A 25,738-nucleotide genomic window follows, 5' to 3' on the forward strand; every position below is an offset into this window, starting at 1 on the left:
ATACCTGCCTCTGGAAATTTTCACGACATGCATCCGACGAAGTGGGTATTCACCCATGAAAGCTCATGCTCCAATACTTCTGTTAGTCTATAAGGTGCCTCAGGACTCTTTGCTGCCTGTATAGAAAACTTTACCTGTAATCATATGACACTACATATACTATGGGCGTCCACCCAGATCACTAAAAATATGTTTAACAGGAAAACTATACTGAACATAACTTAATCTTTCTTTGATTCAGAAGGCACTTTAGGCTCTTGCAGTACCTCAGGGTCATCATTATCAACGTCAGATATAACTGTAGATGTAGAAGGTGTAGGAGGTTGGGCTGAATCTGTAATTACCCTATGACGCACCCTGGAAGCTGCTTTTTTTAATAAATCCCTGGTATCCGCTTGCTTACTTGTCTTCTGCCTCTTTTGCATAAAAGTAAAGTGTAGAACGTGCAATTGCATAACCGCCTAGGCAGTATACTAGTCCCCGTTACTAAATTGAAGATTTGTATTGGGAAAGAATAGAAATGCTTGATAATAGAGCTTTCTGGTTAATAAAGTGCTGGATAACACAGCTTTTTCTGTACATTGTTATTCTTTGCTCACTGTAGTGACCCTGAGATAATTATTTGTATTGGGGGAATATATTAAAGAGGATGAGCATTCGGAGAAGCTTCAGTGTATAGAAATAGATAAAACATAGTAGCTGCTAATAAGAGTTTGTTTCCTTTTTCTCAAGCCTATTAAACTTATTAAATAGAAAATTCTTGCTTGGAATTATTTATATTATAGAACTTTACAAAAGGGATATCTTAATTTTGTTTTCTAGTATGGTGATGAAGTGGCGTGGTCAGAGATAGAGAATGTCTGGACTACTCTAGCAGACAGCTGGCCAAAGAATATGAAAATAATTTTGCACTTCTTGATCAGCATTTGTGGAGTAAATAGTGAACCCAGCCTCTTGCCTTATGTAAGTGCTTGATGCTACAGTCTTCCCTCATGTTCTTATTTCTTTAAAATGTTATTTTGTGTATTTAGCAACTCCTCATTGAAGACCACTAAATAGTTGAATAGTAACATAAAGGGTCATGATATCCCATTCTAATACAACATGAGGCTGATGCCGTCCCATTGTATCACAATGTGACAACTCAATGCTGTGACCAGTTCAAATTCAGTGTCTCCTATTTTGCAGTCTCTGTTTCAAATTATCTTCCAAAATGCAAATATTCTCCCAACGAGAAGACTTCCCCTTTCTGGTATGGTTGTATTTTTATAAATGAATTCCTCTATTCAGAAATGCGTGATGATTTTTAATACTATGTTTCACTCCCTCTTTCTTCTCGTATCTTGTTACCGTATTCTATGTTCTTGCACCACCATATAGTGCTGTATCTTTAAAAGAAAACTCTATTTTGACTAGGGATTAAAAAGATAAGAAGTATTTCTCATGATTGAAAATTAATAAATGAATGATGGAATACTGCAAGGGCTGCCTGCAGACCTGTAGAATTGTGGAAACCTTCCAAGGAATTATTTGTGGGTGGAGACAAGGGATTACGGGGTTAGCAGGCCAGTTTTAACAATGGATTTTGAGAGAAGAGCAGCACTGTTCAGAATTTTGTGGAGTAATCAATAACAAGGAACATGGTGCCAATAATTCCTCCCAACTTTTAATGAGGGAATTCGAGCTCAAACATCTCACATCACAACCCAGTATAATCTCATATATATGTTGAACCGTGATGACAAAATAAACCCCCATGGTACTCTTCATTAGAGAGCCAAGAGAGCAATTGTTTGCCACTAACCTCTGAGTTCAAACAGAAAAATCAGACTGGAGATACTGAGGAATGACTCCATCCAGTTTCTAGGATCTCTAGATGCCTCAAGATAAATTCAAGATCATTGTTATCTAGGGTTGCCAACTTTTTAATTGCAGAAGACTGAACACCCCTGCCCTGCCCCTTCTCTGAAGCCCTGCCCCCCCCCATCCCATTGTTCACTCTCCCCCACCCTTACTTAATAATTTTCACAGGGCTGTGGAAGGAGGTTAGGTGCAGGAAAGGGTGAGGGCTCCAGCTGGGGTACAGGCTCTGGGGTGGGTCCAGAAATGAGGTGTTCAGGGTGTGAGAGGGGGCTCTGGGCTCTGGCTGGGGGTGCAGGCTCTGGGGTGGGGCTAGGGATGAGAGGTTTGTGGTGGAGGCCGAGAGGTTCGGAGTCCAGGGAGGGCTCCAGCTGGGGGTGTAGGCTCTGGAGTGGGACCAGGGATGAGGGATTTGGAGTGTAGGAGGGGGCTCTGGGCTGGGGCCGATGGGTTCAGAGTGCAGGATGGGGCTCAGGGCTGGGGCAGGGTGTTGAGGTGCAGCAGATGGTACGGGGTGTGGGCTCCAGGAGGGAGTTTGGCTGTTTGAGGGGCACAGGGCTGGGACAGGAGGTTGGGGTGTGGGAGGGGGTGCAGGGTGCGGGCTCCAGGGAGGAATTTGGATTTGGAAGGGGGCTGAGGGCTGGGGCAGGGAGTTGGGGTGCGGGAGGGTGTGAGGGATGCAGTCTCTGGGCTCAGGCAGATCCCAGGAAGTGAACGGCATGTCCCTCCAGTTCCGGGAGGAGGGGGGGCAGAGGGCTCCGTGCGCTGCCTCTGTCCATAGGGGCCTTCCCCACAGCTTCCATTGGCCATGGTTCTGAGCCAATGGGAGCTGTTGAGCTGGTGCTCGGGGCGGGGGCAGTGTCTGGAGCCCCCATGGCTTTCTCTAGTGTTAGAAGCTGGAGGGACATGCTGGCCGCTTCCTGGAACCTGTGTGGAGCTGGGTAGGAAGCCTGCCAGCACCACGCTGACCAGACTTTTAACAGCCTGGTCAGCGATGCTGACTGGAACCACCAGGGTCCCTTTTCGATCCAGTGTTCTGGTCGAAAACCAGACACCTGACATCTCTAATATTATCAGAGGCTGCTGAAAATAGTAAAAGAATGAGCAGTCATTTTATCCCTAACTAGAATAACTATTGACAGTCTTCTGTTTCTCAGCATTGAGTTAGAAGTACTTTTTTTCTTTATTTCTTAAAGAATATAACTTACAATAATTTCCTGAAATAAGACCTCATATAGATCCCACATTGACTTAATATGCAATTAATAATAAAATATTTCTTTTAATTAGTTGTTTAAGATCATGTTAAAACATATAAAGGACTCAAACATCTTGAGATTTAAACATATGCTGTGTTGCAATATTAGCACTTAAACAAGAAAAGTGGTACAAATAATATAAGTAAAATAAAGTTCACACTATCATCATTAAAAGGACTCTGTATAGGGCAAAAGTATAGGTTTATTAAAACGTGATTTTACAAAACCTAATTGAAATGTGTTTCATTGTTTTTTTTTAAAAGGTATTTCAATTAAATCATTATTTTTGTTTCGATTTAAATATGTCTCTGCAGCATACACAACAAACATGTGGCTATAGTAATATATGAGAATCAGAAAGTGAAACTAGATAAAAACAAAAATGAAACTTTGTAAGTTTGCATTTTCATTGTCCAACTTAAATTAAATGCAAAAAGTAAACAATCACAATAAATGATGAATATTAAAGTCTGTCAAAATTTTAAATATTTGCATTTAAAATATTAATAATCTAATGTGGTTTTTTTTATAACACTGGTAAGGAATTTTTTTATCTTCATGATATCTCAGTAAGGAATGCTATCTTTGTTTATATTTCTGATGTTTATTCCTAGTGACAGATCATAGAATCATGGAATATGAGGGTTGGAAGAGACCTCAGTAGGTCATCGAGTCCAATCCCCTGCTGAAAGCAGGACCAACACCAACTAAATCATCCCAGCCAGGGCTTTGTCAAGCCAGGCCTTAAAAACCTCTAAGGATGGAGATTCCACCACCTCCCTAGGGTACCCATTCCAGTGCTTCACCACCCTCCTAATGAAATAGTGTTTCCTAATATCCAACCTAAACCTCCCCCACTGCAACTTGAGACCATTTATTCTTGTTCTGTCATCTGCCACCACTGAGAACAGCCTAGATACTTATGTCATTATGATTTATCTTAGAACTAGAATAGATTACATAAATCTTCATATACAATAAATAGTAAATTTTGTATATAGCTAAAGGCAAAGGATTGTGGTGTACAGTTACCTTCTGTTTTTTCCTCATCTTTAAAAAACAGAAATTCAGTCTTTCAAATATTTCTATTTTTAATGACAGGTGAAGAAGGTTATTGTTTACTTGGGTAGAGATAAAACAATGCAACTATTGGAAGAACTGATGAGTGAACTACAGCTTACAGATCCAGTCAGCTCCGGAGTCACTCATATGGATAATCCACCATATTACCGCATCACTTCCAGTTACAAAATTCCTTCTGTCACTTCAGGTGAGAATTTGTTTGACTAGGCTATTACTGCGTTTCAGTTGTTATTTTCTATTGTTATGAGTTAACTGGAACATTTTAAATGCAGTACAGGCTCAATAGAATTAATATAAACAAATAAAAAAGCTTTGTTTTTAAAAAAAAATTTAAAAACAACCAGATTTATTGAAACCATTAAATGTCAGATTCACCATTCCTTGTACATACAGAGATCTCGCTAATGTTAAAAAATGCAAGACTGATCTTAAGTGATTACTGACTTTCAGACAGATTCTCTTTGTGTGAGCATATGTGTATGTTAAGCCTTGTCTGCACTCGAAATTTGCACTGGTTTAACTAAAGTGAGTTTTTAAATCGAGGTAGTTAAACTGTTGGGAATTCTTAAATCAATTTACACAGGTTTATACCGATGTAGTGTAAATTGGTAGCTTACTGATATAAGCAAAATCTATATATGTCTGTGTAAATTTATTTAAGAGTGTGAAGATAGGAATTTGTACCAATTTAAATAAATAATTAAAAATAGTGTTCATTAAACTGATACAGGTTCTTTGTGTAGACAAAGACCTTGGTTTCTACAAATTAAAAAACAAACCTGAAGACTTAAAAGGACACTTTATTTACAATGTGCCTCAGTCCTGCAGCTTGCTGAGCAATCAGGCTCTGATCCAGCAGAACACCTAAGCATCTTATTTTTAAACAAATAAATGGTCTGAATGGCTGCATGTACTCTTAAGTTAAGAACCTTTATAGGACTGAGCCCATGGATAGGATTGCCTGGCATCTGGTTTTCAACTGGAACGCCTGGTCAAAAAGGGACCTTGGTGGCTCCAGTCAGCACAGCTGACCAGGCCTCTAAAAGCCCAGTTGGTCACAGTTGCCAGCTCCGTGTGGCTCCCAGAAGTGGCTGGCATGTCCCTCCGGATCCTAGGCACAGTGGCAATCAGGGAGGCTCTGCATGCTGCCCCTGTCTGCAACGCAGGTGCTGCCCCAAGCACCATCTCCACAGCTCCCATTGGCTGGGAACTGCAGCCAGTGGGAGATGTGGGGGTGGCGCCTGCAGACGGGGGCAGTGTGCAGAGCCCCCTGGCCATCCCTGCACCTAGGAGCCAAAGGGACATGCCTGAGGTAAGTGCTGCCTGGAGCTCACACCCCTTCCCCCCCCCCCCCAACCCTACCTAACCCTGAGCCCCCTCCCTCACCCAAACTACCTCCCAGAGTCTGCACACCCTCCCACACTCCAAACCCTTTGGCCCCAGCCTGGAACGCCCTCTTGTACCCCAAACCCTCATCCCCAAACCCACCCTAGAACCTGTGGCAAGGAGCCCTCACTCCTTGCCACACCCCAATCTCCTGCCCCAGCCCAGTGGAAATGAGCAAGTAAGTGAAGGTTGGGGGAAAGCAAGCAATGGAGGGAGGTAGGGATGGGGCCTCGGAGAAGGGGCAGAGCAAGGATGTTCGGTTTTCTGCAGTCAGAAAGTTGGCAACATTACCCATGGATCTGTGACAGATTCTCCAAGCTCTGGAACTGTGGAAGATAGCCATAAGGCTGCTTTCTGAAAATGCCCTCACCAGCTCTTTTGCATGGTGTATGCTTAGGGCATGTCAGCATGGTCATAGCATGCGGTGATGTAGAGTTTCTAGACAGCACTGTGGCTAATTGGCAGCCTGGGGAGTCTGTTATAATAAAAGCAACCTCCTTCCTTCCCCCCAAATTATGCCTGAGGTCTGTCCAGGCCCTGAATTGCTCAGGCCAGCGACCTTTGCTTCCCTTCCTTTGGGCTGCAAGTTCCATGCTGTGCTTCTTAGAGTTGCAGCACAGAATCTACCCTTGTCTTCATGTCCATCTGTAAATCATCCCACTTAAGTTAGCATTAAACAATAATAAATTATAAGCATTTTTGCAGTAAACTGTAAAAATGTGACGTGCAGGGGGAAGAAACACACTACAAAAATCCAAAGTGCTGATAAACTTCACTATAGGTGGAGTGGCAGATGCATTTATATTAAAATTGCCTAACACTTTCCGTTACAACCCACTATTTTATATATTGATTGCAAGTTGGCCTTAAAAAGAAATGGCTAATACTAACTACAGTACAAAGATAGTATTTTTGCACTCTAATTTCTGGTTTGTTTACATTGTGAATTAACATGAATTAACAACATGAATTAACGTCATACCCTCTAAAACCTACATTTTAGACCATTTCTGCATTTGTGGAGGCTACATGTAGCTACATGCTGAACTGAAAGACAGGCTGTGTCCACATTCACTGGTATGTGGAGCTACACGCTGCAGTGAAAGTCTCCGGAAGGGGGCAGCAGTGAGGAGCAGCTTCTCACTGCCAGAGCGTTTCACTGAAGCAAGAAAAGGCTCTGATGAGGGAGGCAGCAGAGCTTGAGCTTTTCCTCTCACTGCTTCCATCTGCTAGAAGATTTTGCTGTAGCGAGGAAAGGCTCTGTCAGAGGGTAGCTGCCTGAGTCTTTTCCTGTCACAGTGAAAGGCTCCAGCATCAGGGAAGCAGCGGACACTACACAGTTAAAAATAGTAGTGTAGTCATGGAGGAGTGTAGAGAGTTGTGTGGTTTATCTAGCTAGGTTTCAGGCATCTAGGTCATTCTACTCAGCTAAGCTATGCCTCACCATCTACACTGCTCTTTATGTCCATGCTGACCAGTGTGCAGTGTCTGTACTCTAAACACTGCCGCAAGTGTAGACATATCCTTAGAGATATGTGGCATGAAGCATATAGGAAAGGAAGAAATACATATCTAAAACCTTTTACAAAAGATTAACTTTCTACTAAATGCACATCATAAAGACTTGAACACAAATTCTTCACATACACAAACAAACGAAACATATTAGTAAATACTATTTCATAAGCATTAGTGACCTTGCTATCAAAAACTTTCAGGATCTCCATCATAGTGAAAATGTTTGTTTATAGCAGCCCATATTTTTAAATCTAAATTGTAACCATTGTTTTTTTAAATTGATAGTCCTTAATTTATATTTGAACGTATTGCGATAAAGTGTGATGAACACTTAGGTAATATCTACATCTCAATATAACACGCGAGGTGGGCCCAGGTCAGCTGACTTGGGCTTATGGGCTATCATTGTGGGGCTATAAAATTACAGTGTAGATGTTCAGGCTTGGACTGGAGCCCTGAGACACCCCCAAGCAGTCCCAGAGCCTGGGCTCCAGCCGTAGCACAAACATCTACACTGTTATGTTATAGCCCCACAGCTGGCCCCCAACCCCCTCAGTCCCGAGTCAGCTGACCCAGGCCAGCCGCAGGTGTCTTTTTGCAGTATAAATGTATCCCTATGGCTTTTATACGGTACTACTTTAGTACAAAGAAGACATAGATCCAGGATTTTCAGATACATTCATACATTGCATAAATGTTTCAATATTTTTACCTATCCTAAGTTATTTTTCTCTTTGTCCTTAATTTACAGGTACTACTTCCAGTAGCAATACAATGGTTGCGCCTACAGATGGCAATCTTGACAATAAGCATACAAAAGATAGTATTGAAGAGAAGTAAGTATCTCCTCAAAGAGCAACAGTACTGAGTTCTTGACTACTTATAACCAATGCAAATAACTGAAGTCTGATCAATTTCTTAGTTTACACTATATTATTGTTGCAGCCAATCAGATTACATATTCAAATCTCTGTTTCCTGATCGATTTGTTAGGAATCGACAATACATATATTTCTTGACCTCTAATTTACTCTTCCAGCTTTGTGGATGCTCCCTGTGTGGCCCTTCTATTTAAATCTATCTGAGCTATAAAAACAGAGCTGCTATAGTATCAACCCCATAGGATTTGTGGGGCTTTTTGTTTGTTTTTAAAGGTTTTTCTACATGGGGAAATTTACAGCAGAACTATATCTGTAGAATTTCTCCAGTATAACTCCCCATGTTGACACTATTATTCCAGTATAAAAGTCCTTTTTTCTGATTTAGTTTTTGTCACTTTGAAAACAGTATCAGCTAAAGCGGAAAAAGGCATTCTTACTCTGGAATAAGAGTGTCCACGCAGAGTTTTATACTGGTATTACTACATTCTTATCCTTATGTTGGTAAACTTTCCAAAGCACACAAGTCCCATGTTATAACAAAACAAAACAAGTTAGTTCTAATGGGCAGGACTGTCTGGAGGGCAGTTTGCCTCGAGCCCCCTGTTTGAGAGTGCCCCCAAACAGAGTGGTGCTGTGACACCACCCTCCAGGTCACAATGCTATTGAAGTTTTACCCACTGACTTCTTGTCCCCAGTCACGACAGAGGGGCAAGAGGGCCACACCTGAGTGGTGCTGTGATCCCGTCAGATTGCAATAACCAGAGCAGGGAGCTGGGTCAAGCCCTGTGAGACAGGAGCTGCTGTTGCCGGGTGAATGTAGGACAGGCTCATTCTCCAACTGTCCCCTCAGTGTTTGTTTTTGTACCATTGGTGGGGGTCATCAGTTTCAGATTTTGCCCTGGATCCCCAGAAACCTCTGTGTGGCTGTGCTAAAGGAGAGCTCTCCAGATATTTTTGTTGAAGCCATTTTGTGCAAGATTCTGAACTTTGCTTCTAAGAGATGTAACACAGAACTTCAGCCCAGGAGGATGGGCAGCTCAGGTGGCTTTTAGCCACCTTTGCACCTTCCCAGTCTTCAGCTATTCTTGGGGCTGCAGAGGACTCCAGCTAAGATAGACAGATAGTGCTGGAGGCCTGTCTGAGTTCCAGCAGTCTGTGTGGGCTGACTTCTGAGCTGCATCATTGTCCAGAATCTCTGCATGTGTGCATGCTTCAACTACATTCATAATACACACCTTTTACACCCAGACTTGCAAGTGGGGTGGGAGGGTCTTTAGGAAGCAGCCATGTGACTGTCTTCCACAGTGCTTGTGCTAGAGGAATCCTGTACTGGCTGGAAAAGAGGTTTTTAAGGATCATTTATGCTGCTCTGGCCGTTTCCTACAGCAAAAAAGGGCCAGAGTGGGGAGTGAGGATCTCATCCTGTGAATATCTGCGTCAATTCATATATTGACTTTATGTTTTGGTGAATGATAAGATCAACTTGAGTGTAAGCTCCTTTGGGGTAAGAATCACTCTTGTTATGTTTGTAAAATGCCTAACACACAAGCGCTTAATAATTATTTTTCTTTGAGTGATTGCTCATGTTTTATTCCACAGTAGGTGTGCGTGCTCGCCACGTGCATCGGTGCAGGAAGTTTTTCCCTTAGCAATACCCATACTGGGGAAGCACCATGGCGACCCCTGGAGTGGCGCCTGTATATCGTGCTATAAGGGGGACCGTGCACTCCCCACACCCTCAGTTCCATCTTGCCACCAGTGAAGCTAGTTGGAACTTTGTGCTCCAGCTCTGCTGCAGTCCTTCTACTCGACCTTAGTGGTACCATTTGTGGAATTGTTACTTCAGTTGTTAGAGTGGGCTCGGGGAAACTCCTGTGGCCATTCTATGCCTAGGAGTGACCTGCATGCTGAGTGTGTTTCTGCTGCCTGGGTGAGACTCACATCAGCGAATGTTGTAAGATCTGCAGGTCATTCAAGCAGCGGACCAAGAAGGAGAGAGACATTAGACTCCGTGCTCTCCTGATGGAATCGGCGTTGGCCCCAACTCCGGCACATCGGGTGGACTTGGCACCCGCCGCCGCATAGTTGGCGCATAGCATGGCCCCCTGTTCCAGCCAGCACTGCTCCCCCTCCAAGAAACAGGGAAAGGGCCTTGCCTCGCAGCAGCGCCGGGACAAGGAAAGAGGGGAGGCTGGTCCCACGTCGGGCAGCCCACAGTCCGCCCCCAGACTCAAGGCCTCCGAATTATGTTGAGCGGAGCAGCCCGGCGCCATCCGCATGTGCATCCCCACTGGTGTGGATGCCGTCAATGCTGGAGGCGATGCAAGCTGCGAAAGACATCATGAGTCTGTCGGTTCCAGGTGTGCAGCCGGTGTCGGGCCCCTGGTCCCGGAGCAAGCCTCCATTGGGTGCCCATCAAACTCTCCTGCGGGTCGTAGTTTCCACTCAGAGGACTGCTCCCCGCACCGTTCAGTGCGCAGCAACCAGTCATCCTGCAGCTCTCGTCCTCCCTCGACGGCGACCAGGCCATCCTGATCACCGCTCGGACAGGAATCTCGGGGAATCTCTACACCGCCTGCCAGCAGGCTCAGGCGTCGAGAGAGGCGTCAGGAACATTTCCTTTCACGACGCGACTACCGCAGCCGGTCTTGATGGGATAGACGCTGTTGTTCTCGTTCCAGTTTCCGCTCAACTAGACATCGTGCTCGAGATTCCCCTCGTGACGCCTCAGCACAGGGGCACTGGAGCTGCCGCTGCTGTCACGGGTACCGAAGCAGCACTTCGGGTGGGTACCATTCCTCGACATTGAGGTCCAGGTCCTGAGGGAGGCGACATCGCAGGCACCGCTGCTCATGCCATTCCCATGAGACCCTGCACTCGACGGTAACCTCGGCCTTGGCACCTGGCCGCCCATCCTCGGTATCTGTGGCTCAGCCGGGACAACTACCACCACCAGGCCCTCAACTGGGTCAGTGGCAAGGGGCCCCATGGCAGGGACAGTGGTGCCAATGGGCACCGTAGCTGCCAGTGCCCACCCTGATGGGGGCCTGCTCATTCGTCGGAGTGTCTCAGGCTCCATCAGCCTCGTCCGGCCGCCTACGAGACAGATCGGCGGGCCACGAGTCAGCTGACCCACGCCCATACTCAGATCTGGGGCGTTACCCCCTGGTACCGACCGAAGCCCATGGTTCCGTGCCAGCTCTTTCCCCAGCACCGGACAACACCATAATGACTCCTCTGCTATCAATCCCTCATGAGGATTTTAAGGCGCACCAAGACCTGCTAAAAAGGGTGGCATCCAGCCTCCAACTGCAGGCCGAGGAGATGGAGGGCCCTTCCGATTCCCTCTTTAACGTGTTGTCTCCTTTGGCACCGGGCTGCGTGGCTCTGTCCCTGCACCAGGGTGTAGCCAACATTTCCAACACCCTGTGGCAAACTCATGCCTCCTTGGCCCCAATCTCCAAGAAGGCGGAGAGGAAGTACTTTATGCCGGCCAAGGGCCATGAGTACCTCTGTTCCCACCCAGCACCTAACTCGCTTGTGGTAGAGTCGGTAAATCACAGAGAGTGACAGGGCCAGCCTGCACCTACCCAAAAATAAGGATGGCAGACGACTGGACTTCTTTGATAGAAAATTTTATTCCTCGGCAAGTTTCCAGCTCAGGGTAGCCAACCACCAGGCCTTACTGAGCAGATATGACTTTAACCTGTGGGAGTCTCTGCCTAAGTTTGAGCCTCTCTTCCCAGACAGGACAGGAAGTACTTTAAGGCTCTAATGGAAGAGGGGGCAGCAGCGGCTAAAGAGGCCCTGCAAGTGGCGTCGGATGCAGCCGACAGTGCAGCCCACTCAATGGCCTCAGCGATTTCCATGTGCAGGGCGTCGTGGCTCCTCCTGTCTGGAGTGGTGACGGAGGCCCAATCCCTTATTCAAGACCTCCCGTTTGATGGGAAAGTGCTCTTCGCGGACCAGATGGATGTCAGACTGCATGGGATGAAGGATTCCTGCACCACCTTGCAGACCTTGGGCCTCTATTTCCCTCTAGCTAAGGACAAGGCCAAACCGCATCCATCGGCTTAACCTGCGGGGAGCAAATACGAGCCCCTGTGTAAGAGACTGAGAGACCAAAAATGCCGGTCTCAGAGGCAGTCCCGCTCCGCCCCTCAGCCTGGGCCCTCTAGGGGCAAGAGGCAGGGAAAGAGGCGGTTTTGACTATTTGCATGGGGGCACTGGGCCAGTTGCCAGGGAGACTCCTCAATTCATAGTTTGTGTTCTGCAACCGATTGTCTGCCTTTGCATGGCGTGATCTCATATAACATCGGACCAGTGGGTCCTCAGCACCATTTCCAAAGGCTACATGTTGCAGTTCACCTCACCTCCACCAAACCACCCTCCCTCCCCTGTAGGTCCGGGGGACCCAGAGTAGGCACACCTCCTAGGGCAGGAGGTGGACTGTCTACTGCACCTAGGGGTGGTGGAAAGAGTACCTGTAGAATTCCAGGGCAAAGAGTTCTACTCCCAGTACTTTTGTGATCCTGAAGGCCAAGGGGGGCCTCAGGCCCATCCTGGACCTGTGGGATCTAAACCATTTCCTGGCTTGCTCCAAGTTCCACAAGGTGTTCCTGGCCTCTGTTATCCCCTCCCTGGACCCCGGGGACTGGTATGCAGCCCTGGACCTTCAGGACGCGTATTTTCACATCTATATTTTCGAGGGGCATAGGCACTTCCTCCGTTTCCTAGTGGAGATAGACCATTACCAGTTCGCAGTCTTCCTGTTTGGCCTATCCATGACACCCAGGGTTTTCACAAAGTGTATGGCTGTGGCAGGGGCCTACCTCAGGCGAGAGTGGGTACAGATCTTCCCAAATCTGGACGATTGGCTTCTCAAGGGCGACTCTCGTTCCGAGGTAAATACCCACATACAGCTGCTCCAGTCGACATGCGCTGGTCTCGACCTAGTGGTGAACGAGGCCAAATTAACCTTAGTTTCAGTTCAGCGCATAGAGTTCATTAGGGCGCTGCTGGACTCCTCGAGGGCCACAGCCTCTCTCCCCCTGGTCAGGTTCGAGACCATAAGAGATCTCATTGCCTCAGTCATGGCTTTCCCAATGACAATGGCAAGGGCGTGCCTTCGAATTCTAGGACACATGATGGCATGTATATAAGTGGTCCGCCATGCCGGGCTCCGAATGAGGCCCCTCCAACTCTGCAAGCCTCCCAATTCTCCCAGGCCTGGGATGGGCTAGATAAGGTTCTCACGGTTCCGTCCCCGATACTGGCTTCCCTGCAGTGATGCTCTTACCCAAGCAATATACTACAAGGGATTCCCTTTCAGGATGCCAACCCCTCTATGGACCAGGTGACTGATACGTTGGACCTGGGTTGGGGAGCCTACACAGGGAACATACAAACCTAGGGGACATGGTCAATCCCAGACTTGTCCCTTCACATAAATGTCAAAGAGCTCAGGACAGTACGGTTGGCATGTGTGGCCTTCCACACGCACCTTCGTGGCAAGGTGGTCAGGGTCCTCACGGACAACACTGCCGCCATGTACTACATCAACAGGCAAGACGGGGCTCACTCCCTAGCCCTCTGCTGGGAAGCCCTGAGCCTAAGGGAGTTCTGTATAGCCCACGATATCTCCCTACAGGCCATACACCCTCCCGGGTGTCCACAATATGCAAGCAGATCGCCTCAGCAGCGTTTTCTGCCCCCAGTATGAGTGGTCGCTCCTTTCGGAGGTCACTCGCCAGCTCTTCCGAGAGTGGGAGTTCCCCAGGTTGACCTCTTTGGAACCCACCAAACCGGCATTGCCCCTGGTTCTGCTCAAGGGGTGGAGTGGGGAAGGGTGTGATCTCCGATGCATTCATCCTGCAGTGGTCGGGCCAGCTCCTTTACGCTTTCCCGCCATTCCCCCTCATCGAAAGAGTCCTACAAAAGGTAAAAGCAGACAAGGTGAGGGTCATCCTTATAACCCCAGCATGGACCTCCCAACACTGATATGGGACCCTCCTTCGCCTCTTGGCAGCCTCCCCGAGGACACTGCTGCTTCGCCCAGACCGTCTCTCCAGGATGGGGGTCGCCTCCTCCATTTCAATCTAGCTGCGCTCTATCTGACAGCGTTGTTGCTCCGTGGCTAGATGAGGAGGAGGGCAGGTGTTCGGAGCAGGTGAGGCAGGTCCTCCTGGAAAGTAGGAAGATGTCCACCTGCCGGGCGTACATGGCAAAGTGGTCCAGGTTCTCCAAGTGGGTGAGTGAGTGGAGAGTCTTCCCTTCCTCTGCACCTCTCCAACTTATCCTGGACTACGTCCTGTCCCTTAGGACCCAGGGACTGGCACCTGCCTCCATCAGGGTACACCTGGCGGCCATATCGGCCTTCCACCTGCTGGTACAAGGACACTCAGTCTTTTCCACCCTATGACCTCCCGTTTCCTGAAGGGCTTTGACTGTTCATTCCCATATGCTAGACCCCCTGTGCTGCGGTGGGACTTGAACCTAGTTTTGTCCCGACTCACAGGTCCTCCCCTTTGAGCCCCTGGCCACGTGTTCATCGTCTCACCTCTCATGGAAGATAGCCTTTCTTGTAGCGATCTCGTTAGCCCGACATGTCTCAGAACTCAGGGCCTTGACCTCGGAACCCCCCTATATGGTCTTCCACAGCGACAAAGGCCAGCTCCGCCCACACCCAGCGTTCCTTCCAAAGTTGGTCTCTGCCTTCCATATGGAACAGAGCATCTTTCTTCCTGTACTCTGTCCTAAGGCCCATTCCTCCAACAAGCAATGCTACCTCCACATGCTCCATGTACTTAGAGCGCTGGCCTTTTATCTGGATCGGACCAAGCTGTTTCGGAAATCTTGTCAACTTTTTGTTGTCTTGGCCGAGCAGGTGAAGGGGCAACCTATCTCCACCCAGTGTCTTTTCCACTGGATCACCTCGTGCATATGCACGTGCTATGGTCTGGCAGGGGTTCCCCTGCCACTGATCGTTAGGACACCCTGTACAAGAGCTCAGGCCCCATCAGCTGCCTACGTAGCTCATGTCCCTATCCTAGACATTTGTAGAGTGGCTTCTTGGGCCTCCGTTCACGCGTTTACTTTGCATTTTGAGATTGTCTCCCAGTCTAGAGATGACACTGGGTTCAGCAGGGCAGTACTCCACCCTGGCCTATCGTGAACTCCTACCCACCTCCAACAAGTATGGCTTGGAATCACCTACTATGGAATACACATGAGCAGTCACTCGAAGAAGAAAGGACAGTTACCTGTTCCATAACTTGCGTTCTTTGAGGTGTGTTGCTCATGTCTATTCCACACTCCACCCTCCTTCCCCTCTGTTGGAATTGTCCGGCAAGAAGGAACCGAGGGTGGGGGGAGCGTGCAGTCCCCCTTATAGCGCGAGATACAGGCATCACTCCAGGGGTCGCCACGGTGCTCCCCCAGTACGGGTACTGCTAAGGGAAAAACTTTCAGCATCGGTGAACATGGCGAGCACGCACACCTACTGTGGAATAGACATGAGCAACACATCTCGAAGAACGCCAGTTATGAAACAGATAACTGTCCTTTCTGTTTCCCTTTGAGATAACTATTAACATCAGTTTCAGGGAATATTTACCTCTCTATTATGTTTTACTACAAAATACTATGTTCTATGAATGAGTTATATAATATGTACATAAACATTGTATTCAGCTAGATATTAATGCAGGTGTTTTAAAGAAATATACTGTTGCAACAGATTGTCTCATTGAGATACCTGAAGTGGAACTGATACACTGGAAAGTGCTCTTGACTGATTTAATAGAGGGTGATTGGTTAATTTAGGTACCATATCACAAAAATTTATAATTGTCTTCATAATATAAATTATTTTGCATAATACATAGTTATATTGAAAAGAAACCCTCGTGTAAAGCATTGAATTGCTATATCATTTTACCACGAAACACGCCTGTTATTAACGCTCATGTATTCATTTGTTCAGCTATGTGCATCTGGATATCTACAGTGGATTGAACAGTAATTTGAACCGCCAGCACCACAGGCTAGAATCTCGCTACAGCAGCAGCTCTGGAGGATCATATGAAGAAGAAAAAAGTAATATATGTTTTAAAATATTTGAGTGAATATAGTCTATAATTTTCACAAATATTAAAAACTGTTGGGTAAAGATTATAGGACAAATTCACATGCATTCAGAGAGTGTGACCAGGGACTCTAGGGAACAAGAGATGAGAAGGAGAAAACCATTAGGGACCTAGTACTGTTCATTTATGTATATATGTATTTATTTGTTGTAAAAGGTTATTTTAACCATTAATTTAGATTTATAAGTTTGCTTTTTCCTGTTTAAAAAGCTGGAAAGGAGTGAAAATCTCTTCTCCAACCCCACTTTGCATGCTTACTATGAAGTATGGGCACACCATCTGTGACTGGTTTTATATCCCCCCCTCCCCCAAAGTAATGGTTTCTGCCCTGAAGTGCTTACTAATTTAAATAATTATGACAACATTAGGGAAGACCAAACAGAAGCAGGAGATGGGTATGATGTGAACAAGGGTCACAAATTCAAAATCCTAAGCTATTTTAGGGGTACTGCATACTTTTTTGGGGGGGGAGGGTGTTAATATCTTTGGTTCCTACCTGTATTAAAAAGCGTTCCTTTCTGTTCACCAGCATTACTGAACCCTTCTGTGGGATAATTTTCTGTTTGATTACTGAACCTATGACATCTTCAATCCTTACCTATTTGCCTATTGATCTAAAATTTATGCATCATTTTATTAGACTCTTTAATTTTTGTCTGAAGTCCCTGCCCAGGCACTGTATACTTTAACCCACAGTCTCCCATCCTCCTTCAACAATAACCCCCTTTCCTCATCCTCCCTGCAAACGCCAACCCTGGCTATTTTGTGACTTCTCTGTACCCTGGCTATCCTTGCAAATCATAAAGTTCATCTACTTTGTCATTTATCTCCCAGATCCTAAATTCAAATTGATCTACCAAAAACAGATGCTTCTTGGTATTGTGTACAAATGATGGAGCAGCATTTTAATATTTGTGGTTTTCATTTTGATTTCATCTGTGGCTATACCACTTTTAACCTACATATCTCATTATGAATGGCATATTTAATGTGCAAGTATTATTTTGTTGATGGAATGTGAATTAGAAGTTGAAAACAATGAAGAAAAACCAATATTTTAAATACAAAATTTCAGGAGTGCTTTGCTCATTGCCATACCTTATTTTCATTTTTTTTAAAAAACTAAAAAATAACCTGCCTACATTCACTGCATCAGTTGCAAAACCAACGGAGACTCTTGGAAGCAAGGGGGAAATTCAGCATACCCCACCACAGGTGCACAAGTTTCCAAATACCATAGAAATTGCAGGTTCCCACTGCAAATGTGTGGACTGGGACACAGAGAACATGCAGAACCACGCCGCCGTGCCTGCAATGGAAGAGAAGAGAGTATTTGCATCTTGTTCATGGAGTGGTAGGAAAATGGCTAATAGAACAGCAAAACGTGTATTCACTGGCTTAGTACAGCGTGCTCAGAAGGCTGGATCTGCCATTTATAGCTAATAGACTGTTATAGCAGCAGAAATGATCAAGCAACCTCCACCCCACTGACAGTTAAGATACAGAGTTCCATCAAACCCAAGTCCTCAGGCTTCATTAATGGACATGATTTTTTCCTGCTTATATCAGCCTTAATATCAGGACAACAATATCAGGACAGTTATTTTCATGTGATTCAATGCTATGCTATCTTCACCAATGTCATATTCCTTCTAGTTTTCAGGTCTCCCAGAGTCAGAATCTGTTACTGTTCTTCAAGTATGTGTCAAAGTGGATCCCACTGTAAATATGCATGCACCTTGTGCATGCAAGATCAGATTATTTTAAATAGCAGTGTCCATGGGGGCCATGCATGCATCCAGAGCGGCCATGACCCTTCCTTATGCTTGTGACAGCAAGACAAAACCTAGCAAACATCCAACCACTATTTTTCTTAGACACTTTAAAATGTTAAAAAGAAAGCATCATCTTCACATACCTTTTGAATTGGACATTCAAAAGAGAAAAGAAGGGGAAAAAAAGAGAAACTGCATGTGTTTCCCCTGTACAGTGGAGTGAAGTGCTATACTTTTGGCAAACTGAACTTTCAGGGTTTGTACTCTGCCCATCCTGTGACACACTGATCCCCATCTAGCATGGACACAGGTGATGTTTCTTTTACCCAGGGGAGAGCCACACCCTGGATAGGTTTTGTTCAAGTTCTTTTCCTTCAGAATCTGCAAATAATCCTGGAACTCTTGGCTCGAGGCATATCTGCTAGAGAAGTGCCTGCAGGTCTGTTCATACCCAAAGGTGACAGCCACTAGCAGAGCAAAGCTGGAAAGCCAGCATCAGCCAGCACTCCCTTGAGCACACATCATACCTGCAGATCAGGCAGTGGAAAGAGGGTGAAGAGAGCAGTGGCAGAGCCAGCACCACTGACTTCAGTGCCAACTGCTTCATCTTTGGCAAACAGGGTGACCAGATGAGATGAAGAAAATATTGGGACACATGGGGGGAGGCGGGGTCTGCTGGCAGAGGGGGGGAAAAAAAAAGGCTGAGTGCTGTCAGCAGAGCGAAATATCGGGACAAATTGCGTCCTGACCAAAGACCGGTTGGGACGTGGGTCAACCACCCAAATATTGGGATGGTCCCAACATCTGGTCACCCTATTGGCAAAGTCCTTAGCACCATAAACCTCAGCTCAGACCAACTCAGTACTGATGGCCCTGGCATTTGCTTCAGCTACCCCAGCATCAGCATCTGTGTCCGCACATAGAAGTGATGCTCAATCATTGAGCTGGACAGAGCCCAAATATAGTTCCAGACATGAAGGGAAGTCCTAGAAGGATGTAACAAAACAACACTTCTCAAAGTACAGATCCTCCAAGTCCTCAATCAGACCAAGAATGGCACAGAGAATGAGAGATCCACTGCTCACCTTGGTGCTGACTTCCTGGAGGTATCCACAATGGAGTCTAGCAAGAGCCCAAGATACATCTGGGAGGAATCTGTACCATTTCTGGAGACATTTTTCCTGCGTCTACTGGAATTGATCCTGGAACCATATCACCCTACAGCACCACCGTTTGAAGAGGGAGATATACTCCTCCTCACTGTCACCAGTGTACTTTTCTCTCTAGCATCAAAGAAAGATCCCTCTCCTCTGCCTGTAAAAATTGACCCCAAGAAAGTTATTAGGGAGCCTTTATTCAGCCCTCCATCCCAGATGGGGACTGTGAGTGGCACTGAGCTGGTCCCAGATCCCTAAGTGGCCCCCTCAAGGATTGAACTCACAGCCCTGGGTTTAACAGGCCACTGCTCAAACCACTGAGCTATCCCTCCCTTCTCTCCTGGTTCTATTATGTACAGCTAACAGTCCTCCCCAATTATGCATCATCAACAGGGTTTGACCTCTAAACTTCCAACACTACAACATAGACCTTTACCACTTCAGCTACAGAACTAACTACAGAACGTCAGCCAGAGTACAGCCAAAGCATTCCATTTCCTCAAGGACTTGAGCCACCGTGTGGTCCTTGGCAATTTACGCACTGGCTTCTTATAGGAAACATGCAAGTACCAGCCCCAGCAGAGGTGCAGAAGACATTGTGCAACTCCTGGGACTGTCAGCCAGAGTACCAACACAGAAAGAATGCTGCTTGCCAGACTTCACCTGTGACCACACAAACTCTGGTTCAGGTTGGTCTGTTCCCCAGTGAAACACCAAATGAGCAAGAAGGTCATGGTTCTACTCAGACCTCACAGATCTGAAATGGTGGAAGGAAACTGAGAATATACATGGCTAAGTACTGTTCTCTGCCCCTTCCCCGACAATAACTTTAATCACAGATACCTCAGAGATCCACTTGGACCATCTACAAATGCAAGGAATAGGGTCCCTGAAAGATATGGAGCTACACATCAGTGTCATGGAGCTCAGAGCCATGAGGCTAGTCTTCCTGTCCTTCCTTCCTGTTCTTCACAATTCCACAATGCAGGTCTTGATGAACATCATGTCAGCAATGCACCACATAAAGAAGCAAGGAGGCACAAGCTCTGGACATGGTGCCACAGATGCAAGCTAACCCTGATGATTCTTCAGCTCCCAAGAGTTAGCAACAACTTGGCAACCCCCCTGAGCAGATATGTTACCACTCACAAGTGATCACTGCAGAGATCTATCATAGAACTCATTGCGGGGGTCCTGTGATAGACCTGTTTGCCAGCAAAGACAACACCAAGTGCCAGAATTTTTGTTGCAGAGAGGATATGAACCTGGGGCTGTTGCATGATGCCTTCCTTCTGCAGTGGGATCTAGGCCTCTTCTGTGCTGTTCCATCCATTCTCTTGATCCTCATGGTGATTTCCAAAATTCAAAAGGGACAACCATGATTGTTCTCATAGGTCTATGCAGTTTTGGTTCACAGACATGCTACAGATGTTCATTCAACCACCAGTTCAGCTCCCAGACTGCCTGGATCTGTTTTCACAGCACTATGGGAAGGTACTCCATCCAGACCCACCTGAATGACAACCAGGATTTTGTCTGCTTAAGGACCATGGACAGGGATTGCTTTATACAAGTCCAGGGCATCCTGATACGGAACAGGAAGATATCTACCAGAAGGACTTTTTCATCAAAATGGAAGAGGTTCTCAATAGGGGTGAGGCCTGGACCATATGCAGGCTTTGGTATCAAAGGCTCCTAACTACTTCCTGCATCTGAAACAGGTTTTGCTTAGCACCACTAAAGTCCAAGCTGCAGCAATTTCAGATTGCCATCCATGGATAGTCATGCATGGTCTTCTCTCACCCAATGGTATCAGAGTTCTTGAAGGGTCCGTTACCTACATTATACTGGTCAGGAACTTGCTTCTGCCTGGCACCTCAGTGTCATCTTCTTGAGACTCATGGAGCCCTCTTCAAGCCGTTTTCAGAATGCTGCTTACTTTAGCTGACTCTGAAAACAGTCTCCTTAGTTGCAATCACTTTAGTCAGAAGAGTGAGCAAGCTCCAAATTCTTGTGGCAGATCCCCTCCCTACGTCATATTTCATAGGGTTAATGTGATCCTGAAACCTCATCCTAAATTAATTTCTAAGGTGGTCTCAAATTCTATCTGAATTAATCATTTAACATGCCTCTCTTCTTTGCAGTAAAACTCCTCTTCATTGGGAGAAGCAGCAGCACACATGGGCATTTCCAAAGCCTTTTTTACTACATCGACAGAACAAAATTGTCTTTCTGTTTATTTCTGGCTATAACTGGCCATTCCAAAGGACAGGCCATCTCATTACAAAGAATATCTAAGGTGGATAACATAATGTATCTCACTGTCTTTTCAGTTAGCTGGTGTATCTCTCCCACCAAATGCCAAGACTCATCCCACCAGAGCTCAAGCAGTATCCTCTGCCTGCTTCAGAAATGTGCCAGTTTCAGAGATCTGCAAGGCAGCAATAAGGAGTAACCCACTGATTTTTGTCAAGCACTATGCATTGTACTTAGCTTCTAGAGCAAGTGCCATGTTTGGGAGAGCAGTTCTACAAACCTGTTCGACTGATGCAGGTGATACTACTAATCCAAGTGTCCAGCAGGGGTGCTATTGCTAGTCACCTACAGTGAAATCCACACTGACAAATACTCGAAGAAAGAACAGTTACCTACAATAACTGGTTCTTTGAGGTGGTGTTGGTGTGGATCCCATAACCGCCCTCCATCCCCATTTATGGAGTCATGTGCTTCCCAGGACTTCCCAGGGAACTAAGAGGGGCTTAGAGTTGTTCTACCTTTATGAGTTTGAATGGGAGCATAAGGAGACACAGGGAGTGTATGTGGCCCTGACAGACACAGTTATTCAAAAGATTCCAATCTTGCGTACATGCAGTGCTTGTGTGCTCACAGTGAGATGCACATTGACAACTTCATTTTGAAGACCCACAATTACTGTAGGGTACGAAACCATTCTTTATTTTAAGTTTTGACTGAATGGCTTTTCTCGTCTGGACGCTTCTGTTTCGCAGGATCTATAGCTTCAAATCCTGGGGCATTTTTTAAATTATTATTATGTAGAATATTAGGTGGAAGATTACCATTAGTAACTTGTACATTTTGCTTGGATTGAGAAATCAAAAAGAAAAGTAAAAATAAATGTATTTTGATAGGTGATTCAATGCCACTGTATTCTAACTGGCGACTGAAAGTGATGGAGCATAATCAGGGAGAGCCTCTACCTTTTCCACCTACTGGGGGTTGTTGGTCACCACTGGTGGATTATTTACCTGAAACTTCATCTCCAGGCATGTCTCTTCACAGGTAAATACTAACATTACATGAAAGTGACAGCAATTCAGTTCATATTCGTTTAAATCAAACTACTGTCTTCATGCATGTGCTGTGTAAAGTAAGAATAACCTTTCCTTATTCAGTACATTTCGTGTGTTGCTTACAATTCAAGAAGTTACAATGTCTTAGCTACCTTTTGATTTGGAGGACTAAAGCTTTTCACATCGGCTGTGTGGCTTCTTGTGATTTTTTTTCTTTGTTGCCTTTTAAGACTTCCATAGTTTTAAAGATCCTCTTAACTAATATCCCCTTTTAAGACTTTCATAGTCTTAAAAGGGGATATTAGTTAAGAGGATCTTTAAAACTCCTACAGATCTTCAAAATGTAAGCTACAGTTATATTCTGATCTCTTATCAATTTTTTTCTTTGTCTTTAGGTGTAACATAGCAGTGATCCTTTTGACTGACTTAATAATCGACCACAGTGTGAAGGTGGAATGGGGAGGCTACCTCCATCTTTTACTTCATGCAATTTTTATAGGTAACTAAACTTGTACTGAAATATCACAGGGTTTTTTTTAATTGAGGAAACAGCAGTTTGTAATCTTGGTTTTGGAGATTATAGTAATTGAAAATGATAACAGCCTTTTGACATAACTACTCTTTTTTTCCCAAGGCTGAATGAGATTAATATTTCTTATTCTTTATTTATCAATAAAATCTTAGCAGAAAGTATAGAAAGGGTCTCTGGTGTATGAAATATTTTTGTCTTCTATGTTGTTGTGACAATCTGACTTTAAAAACTGACATCCAATAACATAAAGGAAGAACGCTTTTTCAAGTTGAAAAAAATTCCACTTTTAAAAAAATATTTTCCAGTCATTTTGGTTTGTATAAATACAATATTAATAAGTGTCTCCTTTAAAATTAACACTATGGATAACATATAAAAGCTAAAACTTACTAAATGCCTGTAAGCAGAACGTTTTGGGCTAAATGCAGCCGTGATGTAAGCAAGTACAACTGCATTTACTTCAGTGAAGTTACACATATTTGCACCAGAGCTGAATTTGGTCTATTGTGTGATAGGTAACAAACTAGTGCATCTCTTTTCTCCTTCCTCTTGTACTCTTTTGGCCATATTTCCACCTTATTATAGTCCATTGGTGCCCTTCACCCCCGGCCTCTCTTGGGCAGCATACATCTGCCCTGAACTTGTATTCCCACTTGATTTGGCCTTTTTCTCTTCTGAGCATATACAGTTAATCAGACAAGTGTGCTGGACTAGAGAATCTTTTCATGTTCCTAATGTTGCTTATTTCTTGAGACAAACATGTAGGTAGGAAATACAAGTGGGCATGAAAGTTTGGACTCCTTTACAAAGCATTGTCGACTGAGGCCATTTGTCCTTCTCCCCTTGCATAGAAGGTGCAATGAGCTTGGAGCACACTTAGTGTCCTCAGTGTTTCTCTTGTTGTTCTCCCCTCTGTTTTCGGCTCCATATTTTTCAGTATAGTGAGTCTTTCATTTTGTTTGAATTAAAATCGTTTTTTTTAGTACCTGTGTAATGGCAAGAATCATCCACAGTATGACCTAGTTGGTTTATTGTATGAAATAAACATAATATGTTACCACACTGAGCAAGAGGGTGTTTGTTTTTTAAAACAGTAAAGCCAGAGAGTTTTAATATATTGAAGTTATTATAGAAAAAATAGAAGGGGAGATGGAAGGAGCATATCCTCTGTGTCTCCCTGTAGCCAAAATCTAACTCATATTCAGTCGTTGGTGGTGAATCTTTCTTTACCAAATATAAATATCATTTGTCGAGATTGATATAGACCACTGGGACTGTTGCTTATTTTAGTTACCTGCATATTTAATTGATTAACCTTTCTATTTTCCTCTTTAATTTTAGGGTTTGACCACTACCACCCTGAAGTGTATGAGCATTGTAAACGCCTGCTTTTGCACCTGTTGATAGTGATGGGCTCCAACAGTAGTGTCCAGTCTGTTGCTTCTGTCCTTCTCAGGAACAGGGAGTTTAATGAACCCAGGGTGCTTACTGTCAAGCAAACTGCACATTTAGATTATACTTTCACAGGTAACCACAGCTATGTTGTTCACGTTTCATTAATTAAAAGAACACAGAAGGTCAGTTTTTTATTGGATTTAAATATTAAAATCTCCATTGTTTGTAATTTATTTCACTTCCAGTTTTGTCCAGTTGGATAAAAATTTTTTCTTCCTTGGATTTTTCATTAACCTAAAATTAATGTAGATGTTAACATTTTGTGCGCAGTCATCATCAGCAGGACTAGCACAGTTGAATGTTAATTGCTGGTTTGCTGCTGCTGTGGAAACTGCAGAGGAAACTATTAGTTGGTCATATAAAATGGCAACTACTTTTTTGTGATTTTAAAGGAGAAGTAGGGAGATATTTCCTCTATATGTTATAGCAACTTTCAATTTTGGACATAAGCCTTTTGATATTGTATAATTTAATAGAATACCACAAAAATATTACAGGATTTTAGCATGACCTTTGCTTTTAATGTTGCCCAAAGAATATGAGAACATAAAATATCTGAAATGATCATATAGTATGAGAAATTAGTATATTTCAGTGGAAACATTTTTTATGAAAGCTTCACTATTGGTTGTATCATAGATTTGGGGAAAATATGAACAAGAAGTAATTTTGTTGACTCATGATATTTCATATTATCTTCAGCAGATGGCAGCACCTGTCATGCAATATATTATTTCAATTTTGTTGTATCTGGGAAGTATTTTTGGGTTACTTAAAGAAAAAATGTTTTGTAAATTCTTGTGTAAATTTGGTGGTCAAGAATATGAGAGACTAAAATCGCCGGGTAGAGCCAGGCATATTGCAGGCATATTTTGTATAGTCTTACCCATAGAACTTTTCCAAATGCAACTCAGTTCTGATTTACTAAACCACTCTTGTCCCAGTTCTTGGGCTCTTGAGTAGAGATGGCCAGAGACACTCTATATAAGTTCGGTTTGTAGTATGAAAAAATGTTCACTAGAGATCAGGATGAGAAGGCCAGCAAACTTTTGCTTAGCTCTGTCCACACTGAAGATTGAAACAGTATTGTTTGGGAGATTATCCTCACATGGGGAATAAACAAAATATTTTAATAGTGATGTTTTTAACTTAAAATTAGCTGATTAATAAAATATCCTATATACGCATTATAGGTCTAGTAAATTATGGTTAAATAATTGATTAAAATGGCAAGTTACACAATTTTAATAAATTGCATCTTTTTGATGAGACCAAGGCCCACATCTGACAAGATACTAAGTGCGGATAGATCCCTTTGTGGAGCCCTGTTGGCCTAAATAGGGCTTCATGTGAACATAGGGGTTATCCACGCAG

At 44.5% G+C, this 25,738-nt stretch overlaps 1 protein-coding gene across 25 annotated transcripts in view; it reads left to right on the top strand.

Annotated features, from left to right (window-relative positions):
• FRYL (FRY like transcription coactivator) overlaps positions 1 to 25,738 on the top strand; it is a 434,628-nt gene that overhangs the window by 333,759 nt on the left and 75,131 nt on the right. For all 25 annotated transcript variants that reach the window (XM_075066487.1, XM_075066485.1, XM_075066486.1 and 22 more), the window contains 7 exons: positions 823 to 963; positions 4,221 to 4,389; positions 7,858 to 7,942; positions 15,972 to 16,084; positions 22,216 to 22,366; positions 22,773 to 22,876; positions 24,251 to 24,436. In XM_075066487.1, coding sequence (XP_074922588.1) covers positions 823 to 963; positions 4,221 to 4,389; positions 7,858 to 7,942; positions 15,972 to 16,084; positions 22,216 to 22,366; positions 22,773 to 22,876; positions 24,251 to 24,436 — 949 coding nt within the window. The remainder of the gene's footprint in view (positions 1 to 822; positions 964 to 4,220; positions 4,390 to 7,857; positions 7,943 to 15,971; positions 16,085 to 22,215; positions 22,367 to 22,772; positions 22,877 to 24,250; positions 24,437 to 25,738) is intronic.

This window comes from Chelonoidis abingdonii, chromosome 5 (genome assembly GCF_003597395.2).
Source record: "Chelonoidis abingdonii isolate Lonesome George chromosome 5, CheloAbing_2.0, whole genome shotgun sequence".
In the NCBI taxonomy this organism is placed as follows: Eukaryota; Metazoa; Chordata; order Testudines; family Testudinidae; genus Chelonoidis; species Chelonoidis abingdonii.